Source organism: Melospiza georgiana, chromosome 6 (assembly GCF_028018845.1).
Source record: "Melospiza georgiana isolate bMelGeo1 chromosome 6, bMelGeo1.pri, whole genome shotgun sequence".
Taxonomy (NCBI): Eukaryota; Metazoa; Chordata; class Aves; order Passeriformes; family Passerellidae; genus Melospiza; species Melospiza georgiana.
This window is the reverse complement of record NC_080435.1, coordinates 62241748-62254391: the sequence shown is the minus strand read 5'-3', so window position 1 is coordinate 62254391 and position 12644 is coordinate 62241748. Positions and strand designations below refer to the sequence as shown.

At 55.8% G+C, this 12644-nt stretch overlaps 1 protein-coding gene across 3 annotated transcripts in view; it reads right to left on the bottom strand.

The window, feature by feature from the left end:
• Positions 1 to 1876: 1876 nt before the first annotated feature.
• Positions 1877 to 12644, bottom strand: part of TRIM9 (tripartite motif containing 9) — a 67922-nt gene continuing 57154 nt past the window's right edge. For 2 of the 3 annotated variants that reach the window (XM_058026444.1, XM_058026445.1), the window contains exons 8-13: positions 11466 to 11654; positions 8649 to 8690; positions 7602 to 7625; positions 6279 to 6582; positions 5054 to 5216; positions 1877 to 2752 (exon numbers count right to left, since the gene is read on the bottom strand). In XM_058026444.1, the coding sequence (XP_057882427.1) occupies positions 2690 to 2752; positions 5054 to 5216; positions 6279 to 6582; positions 7602 to 7625; positions 8649 to 8690; positions 11466 to 11654 (785 nt within the window). In that variant the 3' untranslated portion in view covers positions 1877 to 2689. The remainder of the gene's footprint in view (positions 2753 to 5053; positions 5217 to 6278; positions 6583 to 7601; positions 7626 to 8648; positions 8691 to 11465; positions 11655 to 12644) is intronic. The other variant, XM_058026447.1, reaches the window with a different exon arrangement.

The following is a 12644-nucleotide window of genomic DNA, read 5'->3' as shown; positions in this document are numbered from 1 at the left end:
GAGGCCAGAGGAGCCACAGAGCTGCTCCAAGGGCTGGAGCCAGGCTGGGAGAGCTGGGGGTGCTCACCTGGAGAGGAGAAGGCTCCAGAGAGAGCTCAGAGCCCCTTCCAGGGTCTAAAGGGGCTTCAGGAGAGCTGCAGAGGGACTTTGGAGTGGAGTTCTGGAGTGGCAGGATAAGGAAATGGCTTTGCAGTGCCAGAGGGCAGGATTAGATTAGATTAGATCCATGCACAGGCTTCCACCCAGAGAGTAACAGACTCACAGAATCATGGAATGGTTTGGGTTGGAAAAGAGCTTAAAGATCATCCAGTTCCACCCCCTGCCGTGGGCAGGGACACTTTCCACTAGCCCAGGTTGCTCCAGGCCCTGTCCAGCCTGGCCTTTGACACTTCCAGGAATGGCGCAGCCACAGGGCAAGCTGTGCCAGGGCCTCACCACCCTCACAAGGAAGAATTTCTTCCCAATAACCCATCTAAATCTCTCCTCTGTCAGTATAAAACCATTCCCCCTTGTCCCAGTGCCACAGATGCTCTGGCCCTGGGCTGTTCCCTGTGCTGTACACGACTTTCAGGCTGGTTTTACATGCTGCAGGGAAGATGCAGTTTCCTGTATCTCCGGTGTTCCTGGCACATTCCCACTCTGGAAGGAACAAGCATCCTTCTGAGATGCACTTCATGCATTAGCATTTTCTTCTTTGGCCCTGGACTGGAGCCCGTGATGAGCTCAGAGGCTGCACATTGAAAACCTCTCCTGAGCCACTCTGGGAAAACAGAGCAGGCACTGATATCCCAGCAGCGAGTCCTTCTCACGGCCCTGGGAGAACTCTCCACGCTGTTCCCTTGGAAATGGCTCCCCCTCCACTGATCCCTTTCAATTTTGCCTCTATTTCATCTCCCTGGGGAGATGGTGCTCTGTATCCATTCCTCCCTCCTTCCAGGGATCCAGGGGCTTCTCTGGGCAAGCAGTGCCAGGCCCTCCCACCCTCACAGCCAAGAATTCCTTCTCCATCAGCTCCCACGGCCCATTCCCTCCCATTGAGCGAGTTCTGTCCATTCTCTGCTGCTGCCTCTGGCCAAGGATGTGGGGGTACATCCTTGGGGGGATGAGATCCGGTGGGGGATGAGATGGCAAGTGAGGCCCAGAGATGCTCGGGAAGCTCTGCCCTTCTCTGGTAAAAGTCCTTTATTAGAACGGCAAACATGACATCGTCGTCAGTACAGCGGCTGTGTGCGGCTACCATCGCGCAACGGGGGGACGACTCTTACAATCACTGGGACTCTAAGAAGCACCATGGACACCCTAAAGAACGGGGGATGACTCAGGCTGAGGGAGGAGCCCCGGGTGAGCCGGCCACGGGGGCTCCTCAGGAATCCACCCAGCAGCTCTGCCCGGCGTTGTCCCGCAACACGGCTCGGGCAGCTGGGAGGAACCCCTCGCTGGGAGTCAACGAGATAGCACCCATCCAATAAATTAGGAAAACCTAATGCTAGAGCAACAAGGGGCTGTCCTAGAGGAGGGCAGGCTGGCAGGGAATGGGCTATTTACATTTGTCTTTCTGCTGGGCCGGCGCTCCCGTCGCATCCCGCCCGGAGCCGGGCTGGGAGCGCTGCCGGTGCCCGTCCCGGCTCCGCGGGGACAGCGAAGGAAGCGAGGGGACAGCGCATGCAGGCGCTCTCGGCTCCACACGGGGCTGGCACCGTTCCTCTCCTGCCTCTGGATTACCAGAAAGTCGAGCAGGGCATGGCGGCCGATGGGAACTGCTGCCGGCAGCAGGCGCGCGTTCCTGAGTGCGGGGCTGTGGCCAGCTCTCCTTCCTCCCCATCCCATCCCATCCCATCCCATCCCATCCCATCCCATCCCATCCCATCCCATCCCATCCCATCCCCACCCCCGGGCTCTCGGTCAGGCCCTCGCTGCAGGATGAATTCTCCGGTGATTGGAAGGACACTATCAGTTCAATTTAAGGCTAGGCTTTATATGGCAACTATAAAAAAATAAACACTAATCTCCAAAGAGCCGGGCGAGGGCTCTCCGGTCTATGGCTGTGCACCGAGGTGTGGGGGGCCCCTGGAGAGCCCCCCGTGGGCGTTCAGCACCCGACCAAGGGCCTGCCAGCACCCGGAGCACCTGGGGACAGGACGGCCACCCCCTGTCCACACAGGTGCCCCAGGGGACACAGGACAGAGTGGGGTGTTCTGGTAAGGACATGGAGACTGACTGGTAATCCAGGGCCCACCTCTACACATGACCGAGGGTGCTCTGCAAGAAAGGCCACAGGGGAAAGAAATAATCCTGCAAAGTAACCAGGCTGGCGTGGGCGGAAGCGTTCCCGTGTGGGGTCCCTCGGGCTGCCCCCACGGGCGGGGAAAGCGAGACAGAACTGCCCCCCTCCCCAAAACCCCAACTCAAATCAGGAAAATCAAACCTAAAAGCAGACACAGGAGAACAGCTCAGGCTACCTAGGTACTTCATCAGCCAAGGAGAGCTAAAGAGCAAAGCGCACACACACGGGACAGCGCGGAGGCCGGAGAGCGGAGGCGGCCCAAAGCCGGGATCTTCCTTCCTGATTCCTTCCCCATCTCCGGCCAGAGGGACCCGGCAGCTGGGCAGGGACCTGGCCTTGTCCCGCAGGAGGGAACGGGCTGGCTCCTCTCAGCCCGAGAAGAGGCAGCTGGCTCCGGGAGCATCCTCAGGGCATGGCCGAGCGCGAGGCGTAGAACTCGGGCACGGGCAGCCCGGTGTGCAGCGTCACCTGCAGGGACAGACACGGGCCTCAGCTGTGTCCCAGCGCGCCTGCTGTGGCAGCTGGCACACGGTCCCCAGAGAGGGCAGGAGCAGTGCTGGGGACAGGCAGGGCGTGACTGGGGATGCGGGTGTCCCCACAGGTGTGGCAGTGGCTCCATCGGGCTTGTTCCTCACTTTTCTGTGCTGCTGGAGTGAGCTGGGACTGCTGGTAGCAAGCCCCAGATATTCCCAGCTGGCTGTGTACAATTCCCACAGCTGGCTGCCAGAGAGGTGGGACATGGCAGGAGCTGGGGCTTTGTGCAGGTGAGATGGACAAAGGGGGACCTGAAGGACAGTGAAGACATCAGAGGAGATCCTGGAGAAGCCCCTGAGCTGAGTGGGGATGGGGACAGAGAGGGGACAGGGGCAGTGGAAGGGCTGTGGCTCTTTGCTGGAGGGAGCTTTGTGGTGGGGAAGCTGAGCAGCATCAGGATGCTGGGGCAGGGCCATGCTCACACAGGCACTGGTGAAATTCAGCTCCCTCCCTCTCCCACCTCCCTTCATTTGGGAGGAGAGCACAATTCCTCCTCTCATTGCAGCAGCAGTATTTCCCCCTTCAGATACACATTTGAAGAAAACTGTCTAAAATACAGAGATTTCCCTCCTAATTAGAGTTGTTTTCAATTAGGCATATACCTCTGAAAAAGCATAATAAATGGCTTGGCTTAATTAGCAGCCTTTGATCAGCATCCCAAGGGATTCCTGTGCTGTCAGGGGATTTAGGCACTGCCTTGCCCAGGGAACTCTCACAGCCAAGGGGCTCCAGAGATGCCTTGTCCCTTATGGCAGGGTAGAGGACTGAGGTAGGAGTTAAACCCAGCACTCAGCAGGATGCTTTCACCACACCAAATTAATACAGCACCTCTAAACCCAGCATAGACAACAAGGGATTCGTTAGTGTTTCCTAATTAAACATTACTCCAAGCCAGGCAGAGCCCCCTGCCAGTGAGACCCTTGGGCTGGGAAAATTTGGCAAGGATGCTCCCAAAGTTTGGGATGGTCCCATCACACCTTTGTCCCAGTGCTGCTGGAAAATTGTCACTGCCTTGGTGACAGTGCAGCAAGCCCTGGATCCTGATGGACAGAGCAGAGCATGCGCTAATCCATGGATCCCTGAATCACAGTGATCCTGATGGACAGAGCAGAGCATGTGCTAATCCATGGATCCCTGAATGACAATGATCCTGATGGACAGAGCAGAGCATGTCCTAATCCATGGATCCCTGAATGACAATGATCCTGATGGACAGAGCAGAGCATGTCCTAATCCATGGATCCCTGATTACAGAGGCCACTTGGTGCCTCTGCCCTTGCACAGAGGTGATGATAAAATCCTAGAATGGTTTGGGTTGGAATTGACCTCAAGTCCCATCCCATTCCACCCCCTCCATGGGCAGGGACACCTTCCACTGTCCCAGGGTGCTCCAAGCCCCAATGTCCAACCTGGCCTTGGGCACTTCCAGGGATCCAGGGACAGCCACAGCTGCTCTGGGAATTCTATTCCAGGGCCTCCCCACCCTCACAGGGAAGAGTTTCTTCCCAATATCCCATCTCCTCCTGCCCTTTGGGAAGCCATTCTCCCTTCTCCTGTCACTCCAGGCTCTGTTCCAAAGCCCCTCTCCAGATCAGACACCCACTGGGCACCCTGAGGATGATCCATCCTGTGTCCTGGGATGTGCCTGGGCATTGTGCAGGGCTGGGGTGCAGGCAGTGCCAGGGGGATGTGCCAAGGCCAGGGTGTGCAGGATTCCCTGGGACAGAGGAGAGCAGGGATGTGGTCAGTGAGAAGAGAAATGAAAGATGGAAATACCAGAATGGTGGCACCGCTTGGGGATGTTCAGGAGAGCTGAGAGCTTGGGAGAGAGGGAGAGAAGAAGGGTTTGAAATGTCCCAGAGGCAAACAGGCTTTGCAAGGTGCCCCTCTCCCTGGTGATGGTCCATCCAGGACCTGGGAGAGCTGTAGGAGCTGTTGAGGCTCCTCTGAGGGAGCATCACACAGTTATCAAGGAGGGCTGGAGAAGCCTGGTGCTTCAGCAGCCCTGAGGGAGGAACCTGGAGTGAGAGATGAGGCTACAGGGGAACCTGTCCTGATTCTGGAGACTTACAGGTGGTTTAGGTGCAAGTTCAGCTCCTTCCAAGCCACCCTTGCTGCACAAGAACCCTCCTGCTCCTGCAGTGACAGCAGCATGAGGGGGAGTGTGACAGCGAGGTCACCATTCCCAGTGCTGGCAATGTCACACCTGCTCCAGAGAGCCCGACCGAGCCGTACCTGCACGTTCCTGTTGAGGCTGACGGCGGGGAAGAAGAGGCCCTCCAGGTTCTCAAAGGCCACGGGCCCTTGCTGGTCCTCGTTGATGGAGAAGGTCAGAGTCCTCCTGGTCAGATCCAGCAGCACTCCCACCGTGGCCCCTTTCGTGATCCCGCCCTCCGTTCTGTGGGGGGAAAAGGCTCGGTGGCCCCTGGGCTCCTGGCTCAGGCCATGGAGATCAAGGACTGATGATGGTGAACACCACAACTCACCCAGGAGCCAGGCCACGACCTGCTCCCATCCCAGCCATGCTCACCATTCCCTGGGAACCCCCTCCTCTTACCCTCCCATGGAGCTGCTCTCCTCTTGCCATGAAAAGCCACCCTGAGAGCAGCTCCAGCCACACAACCACGGGGGAAAGCAGGTGGAACTGTGGAGCAAAGCCACACCAGAACCTGCTGATCCACCAGGGAAAGGCCTGCAGGAAGGTGACCCCAGGCTCTCCCCAAAGTCCCCAGTCCCACGTGGAACACGAGCAGTGGCACAGGGATCAAGGCAAATGTTGCTGCAGGAGTTGCAAGGATTTGGCTGTTACTGGGAAGGGGATGCCAACAGGAAGGGCCAGCATGGGAAAAGTGGTGGCAGGCAGGGAAGGAACACTGAACAAGGCAGCACCAAGCAGGCAGGGCCTGATCCCCACTCGGGGAAGGGCACATCCTCCAGCAGAGATGACCAGGATTGATGCCACCCTCCCTGTGGGCACTTGCAGGTGCCACTCTCAAAGGCACAGGCTCTTTGGGCTGTGGTGTGTGGGGAAAGCCCCTGTCCCTGCCTGATGCAGTTCCTTTGGGGGGATCCCTGGGGGCCCCCTAAGCTGTGTGTTTGCTGGTAGCAGCAGGCAGGCAAGGAGACTCCACATGGCTTCTGAGGGTGCTCATTAGATGAGGGTTTTTTGGGGGTCCCATCCCCAGAAGCAGCATGGTTTGTGAGGGAGAAGGGGGAAAAGGGAAGGAGGGGGAGAGAGGGAGAGCCTGGGGAGAAAAGGGCCAAGAGAGAGTCTGGTCTCCCCACAAAACTTAACAGGGAGATTCAAAGTGGGCACAGAATGAGCCTTGGGGCAATGGGATTACAGATCCACAACACTTCAGGCGAGAGGATCGCAGGCTTGGAACAACCCCTACATTTTCAAGGGGTGAGACAGAGCATACCACTGAACTAAACTGCACCACCGCAGCTGCCCACGTACCTGTTGGTGTGGGAGTTGTTGTGCATGAACCAGCTGCGGTTGTTGTCCACGTACATGGCCCAGGCCTTGTCGTCCTTGCCCAGCATGGCATCCTTGAGCACGTCGATGCGCGCCACGCCGAAGGCTGGGTCAGGGTGGTTGTCGTAGCGGTCGATGGACAGCTCCCAGTAGTGCAGCCCTTTGGAAAAGCCCGTTTTGCCCAGCACCACCCTGTCGTCGTAGCTGTTGCAGGTGACAGTCAGGTTGTCATTGGAAAAGATGATGTCGGCGTGGGCAGAGGAGGGGTCGAAAGAGAACCAAGCAACTGGAACACACAAACAAGGCGGGGTTAGCGCGGTGGGGACGCGCCGGGGCCGCGGGCAGCGACACGGACGGGGCATGCTGCATGCAGGACACGGAGCTTCCACCAGGGAGGGACAACTTCCACCACAGAGAGACAACTTCCACCACGCAGGGATGCTCTGAGCTCCTGTGGCTGCAGCTGCCAGTGTGCCTGAGGTTTTATGGCCAGGACTTGGAGGAGTTTCGCTCTTGCTGCTCCGTGGTTCCCAATGTCTCAGCTCGTGAGCCTGCAGGATCCTCAAGGCCTCCTAAAATTTGGCCCTTGCAGGAGATGTGATCCTCACCAGGTCTCCAGGCTCTAACAGAATTATGGAATCGTAGAAGGGTTTGGGTTGGAAGGGATCTTAAAGCCCATCTTGTTCCAACTCCTGCCATGGCAGGGACACCTTCCACTATCCCAGGTTGCTCCAAGCCCTGTCCAGCCTGGCCTGGAATGTAACTTACTCTCAGGACCAAGTGTTATCAGTTTGCAGAGTCAGGTCAGTGTGGGAAGGGGACTGAGGACCAGCAGATAAACTCTGTGTGTGTATTTAAGGGCTGTTTTTGGGAACCAAAAGCACACACATAGATCTTCATTTACGGAGTCACACAAAGAAACCTCCCTGCCAAGCAACGAGCCACACCTAAGACAAGAACTCATGGGAAGGCTGGAAAATGCCCCAAAACCTCCAGGATTCCGTAGGGCTGCTGGTTTGAATGCACAGGACTTGGTTACTGCAAATCTGACAGACACAGTGTCACGTCCTCGACAAGACACAGGGACAGGGAGTCATTCACAGCCACCAGCCCGGTTCCCCAGGTGGTTTCCTCCAGCTGAAAACGTGAACTGACACATCCAACACAACACTCTGGCGGCTTGAAAAACAGAACCACTCGTGTGAGACTGGTTGACTCTGGTTTATTGGAAGGTTGCACGGGACAGCTGCCATGCACGCGGCCGCCCCGCGCCGCCCGCGCTCCCCGCGCACGGGGGTGCCGTACCTGCCACCATTTTTTTAATGTCAACTGTGGTCATCCCCAGGGAAAGGCATGCCGGAGAGAAAACAGCACGTCAGGTTGGGTGGGGAGAGAGGGAGAAACCATTCCTGCTTGTCTGGGACGCCAGCCAGAGCATGGAACCGTTGGCAGTTTGCATCATGGTGGGGCGAGAGGCGCGAGGATGGGCTGGGGCTGTGAGAGGGTGCAGGGTGAGCAGGGAACCCCCCAGGGCTGCAGGCTCCTTCTCCAGGGGAATGGGCAGGACGGGCCCTGCAGACAGTCTGAAGAGGACAGGCAAGCAGCAGCCACCTTGCTTTAATTAGCTGCAAAGGGGCTAATTGCATCCAGGGCATTTGGCCCATGTTCAAGTGCCTTAATGAGCAGGGATGTGCACTGAGAATCATGGAATGGTTTGGGTTGGAAGGAACCTTAAAATTCATCCTGTTCCACCCACTGCCATGGGCAGGGACACCTTCCACTATCCCAGGTTGCTCCAGCCTGGCCTTGGACACTTCCAGGGATCCAGGGGCAGCCACAGCTGCTCTGGGCCTGCCCACCCTCCCAGCCAGAATTCCTTCCTAATATCCAACCTAACCCTGCCCTCTTTCAGTTCAAAAGAGAAGGAGAGCAGAAGAATCAGTGCTCAATTACAAGGCCGTTTCCAGAGCACTGACCTCAGGCTTCCCTTTAAAACCATTATTGGGAAAACCAAAATGCCTTTACAACATCCAGCCACCATAACTTCTCCAAATTTGCCTCCTGGCTAGGGCAGTGGTGGAGTTCCCATTCTTGGATTTAAAAGCCTTGTGGATGTGGCACTTGGGGACATGGCTTAGTGGTGGCCTTGGCAGTGCTGGGGAATAGTTGGACTCAGAGGGCTTTTCCAACCTCAACAATTCCATGATTCTGTCACATCCAGGAGTGCTCTGCAAGCAGGGTATGAGCGAGAAACGCTGCTCAGTCACCAAAGAAAAGATAAAAAAGCAAAAAGAATAAAAAGAATGAAGCAACAGGCAGGAGGTGCCAGTTAATTGTAATTAAGATACTTGCCTAATTGGGAGTAAGGCGATCCTTGTGAGTCAAAATTGCATCCTATAAAGAGATACTACATTTCACACATCACAGCTAAGGAACAACAACCTCCTGACAAACACTCTGAGCATTTCATTGCTAATTAAGCATCCAGCAGCCACGGGAGGCCTGATTCATTAAAAGCCAGAGGGCACGGAGAGGGGTGGCAAACACAGCCTGGGAGTTTGAGTGTGGACTGGATAAAGTCTGACTGCTCAGGATGCCAAATTATTCTGCTTTTCTCCAGAAAAGAGGCAGGAAATTTTAGCCTTGGTGGAGTATCTTGGCTGCTTGGTAAAGATTGTCTAAACTGACTGAAAAACCACTCCTGAAAGGACAGGGATGGAGGAAAAGGCAGCTCCTGATGGGTCTGGGGTGGGATGGAGCTGGAATGGAGATCCCTGGGGGCTGACACCTGCCTCAGACCCCAAAGGGCTGTAGCTTCATCAGCTCCAAGGGCAGGATGTGTTGGGGAGCCCTTCATGCTCCTGTGCCTCATTGCAGGCACCTCATGGGAGCCAGGGACTGACCCAGGAGCTTGTCCTGACCTAGGAGCTTGTCCTGACCTAGGGGCTTGTTCTGATCCAGGAGCTTGTCCTGATCCAGCTTTTTCTTACCTAGAAGCTTGTCCTGATCCAGGAGCTTGTCCTGACCTAGGAGCTTGTTCTGATTCAGGAGTTTTTCCTGACCTAGGGGCTTGTCCTGATCCAGCTTTTTCTTACCTAGAAGCTTGTCCTAATCCAGAAGCTTGCCCTGATCCAGGAGCTTGTTCTGACCTAGGGGCTTGTCCTGTGCCAGGAGTTTTTCCTGACCTAGGGGCTTGTACTGATCCTCCTGGATCAGGACCTAGGAGTTGTCCTGATCCAGTTTTTTCTTACCTAGAAGCTTGCCCTAATCCAGGAGCTTGCCCTGACCTAGGGGCTTGTCCTGATCCAGGAGCTTGTCCTGGTCCAGGAGCTCATCCTCACCAGGAGGAGACACCAACACAAGCCCCGTGTTGGTGCCGTGTGGGACAGCACTCACCAAGGGCGCTGGATTTTAGTGCCACCCCTGCCCAGCTCTGTGCCTGGATTTTCCGGCCAGCCCTGCCCAGCTCTGTGCCTGGTCTCCCCCTCGTGCCCTGGGTGTTGGTGGGAAGGCACCTGGCTGTGGCTGTGCTCCGTGCTGTGCCAAGAGGCTCCTCCTGAGGCTGCTTTAATGAATCCTGCCCCGTGTCCCGGCTCCAGCACCACTCCTCCAGGGCTCCGCGCATCGCTGCGCTCCAACCTCTCAAGAGGGACACACAGCCCCTGTTGTGGCTGTCAGGACCCCGATTTTCCCTGTCCCCCCACCCCAGAGTGGGGCTGGTGCAAGGTGCACACACGGGTTTGGCTCACGGGCAGCACGGGAGGGTCCCGGGACCCCGGACACAAAGGAAGGAACGTCCGTAACAAAACAGCGTTGGAAGCCATCAGCTCACAGCAGCACGATGAGAAATCAAACACAAAAAGCACAAAGAAAAGAAAGTTTGCAGGGTCCTCCCCACCCCACCCTGGTTATTCTGGCAAGGGTCATGCTGCAGCATTCCTCATTCCGTGTTATGGGATGGAAGTCAAACAATCGGGGGCCCCCATTCTTCCAGGGCTTCCACCAGAGAAAGCTGGGAATGATCGCCTTTGGAGCGGTGTAAATCCAGAGTGGTGGAAGAATCAGGGCCCAGGATCTTTAGCAACAGAAGATGTGCAAAGGTTGGTTAGAAAACAGCTCTGAGAGATCCCTATGGCTCCCTTCTGGCTGCCCACATCCATCCCTCCCTGTATCTGAGCTGCCTCCATCCCAGCACAGCCCGCAGCTCTGGGCACACGGATCCGAGCTCGTGTGGGGCTGCCAGGCCACAGAGGCAGCACAGGACAGGGGTGGTGTCCTCTGCTCTGCAGGAAACAGGGCCTTGGGATGGGCACATCTGGGGTTGGAAAAGCTGAGCCCAGTGCTCAAAGCTGAGCAGAGGAGAGCCCACGTCTCCAGGCCCTAAGTCGGGCTGTGAGCTGGAATCACAGAATCCCAAACTGGTTTGGGTTGGAGGGGACACAAATCAATCACCTAATTCCACAAATCACCTCATTCCACAAATCACCTCATTCCACACCCCTGCTGTGGGCAGGGACACCTTCCACTATCCCTGGCTGCTCCAACCAGGCCTGGGACAGACACTCCAGGGATGGGGAGTCCTCAGTCTCTCTGAGCAACAAGCCAGAGCCTGTGTCCAGACTCGCTTCTTTCCTAAGAGGGGTCTAGATTTAACCAATCAAACTCATTTCACAGACCAAATCTCCCAGCAGAGGCTGTGTTTCCTGGTTGTGCTCAGAAAGGAAAGCTTGGGGATATTCCCTCAGGTTTCACCCAGGGAATGCCTTTTCTGATTAACCCTTGACACAAGCTCAACACAAACCAGAAATGAGGAATCTTCTAGAGGAAAGTGTGCTTGCCCATACCAGGAGGTTGGAAGCTTTAAGGTCCCTTCTAACCCAAACCATTCAGGGATTTCTGATCACCAAAGGGCTCAGCCTTGCCAAGAGCAGCCCTTACCCAGGTAAGGAATGACTGTGCTGCTCCATCAGCCCACACCTGAAACACCCCAGGAGAAGCAACCACTGACCCCCCTGGGCGGCAGGAGCAGGCCACTGACAAACAGAAAGAATTCCCACTGCCATTCTGCATGTCATGGCAAAAACAAACACAACAGAACAGAACAAACAGAGAGTTTGGAGATGCCCAGAAGCACAGACCAAGAGGCAAGGCCAGAGGCGCTCAGCTCACCGGCTGAATTCAGGGACTGTAAGGAGGAATGCAAGCTCAGCTGGTGGGCCGAAGATCTTAGCTCAAAGTAGGATCTCCCCGAGAAGCTGGGTTGCAGGTTAAGGGTGGAGGAGAAAGGACTCATTCTACGAAGCTGCGATCTTTCCAAAGGCACTGGGAAAGGGAGGGTCTGCTCTTCTGACTGCGTGTCTAAACGTAAGATCAAGGCAAACTGCACATCAGACACGGGCTCTCTGCTGCTGGGCACAGAGCAGCAAACAGCTCTGAGAGGTCCCTGAGGAATGGCTGGTGCTGGGCAGCCCACAGAGACCCTTCAGGGCAGCCTGGCAGCAAGGAAAACAAGTTCATCTTCCAAAGTGTCCCCGTGACAAATTCAAAAATTCAACTGGTTTTCTGTAAAGGGGGAGGGTTCTGCATCTCTTCACAGTAATGCACCTAAAAGAATCCACAGGTTACCATGCACACAGTCCCACCGTGCTTTAACACATCCCAAACCTTTTCCCAGGGGTGGGAAACCCAGCTGGTGACATTTTGCAGGGCTGTGCTAAGCTCCAGCACCCTAAGAACCACCAAGCACCCACCTTACTCAAGGGTTGTTCGGGAGGTTGTGTTCTTGGTATCCCTTTGTACCTGTCAAAACACATCTGAGCCTTACAGCAAGAATTCAACCTGTGGCATTCACAGCAAAAATGATGTCAGAGCAGAGGAAACCTCTGGGGTCATTGGTTCCTGTTCCCTGCTACCACAGTCACCTCCCACAGTTTCTTCCCTGACCTCTTCCAGGATTGTGTTAACATGAAAATGTAGAATCCACCATCCACACACTCACACTGCATCCCCCAGCCTTCCCAGCTCTGCTGTGAGAATGGATTGAGCTGGGCATTGTGTTAAAACAGATAAAAAAGGGAACATTTCCTTGCATGGTGGTTGTAACTTCTGCAATTCGCTGCTGCTGCTGCTGTGGCCCAGGCTGTGGAAGCAAAGGTGTCAGCGGGGTCAGAGGAGAGAAATTATTGCACAACAGCCAATAAACAGAGCTCAAAGTTTGTTTATTAGTTTAGCTTCTAACCCTACCAGGAGTGAGAGTAACTGCTACCACGAGTGGCTGTGCTCATGGCTCTCCCTGATTAACCCCTCACGTCCCTGAGGCTCCCTGCAGGCCGGTCCCCCTGGGGCTGC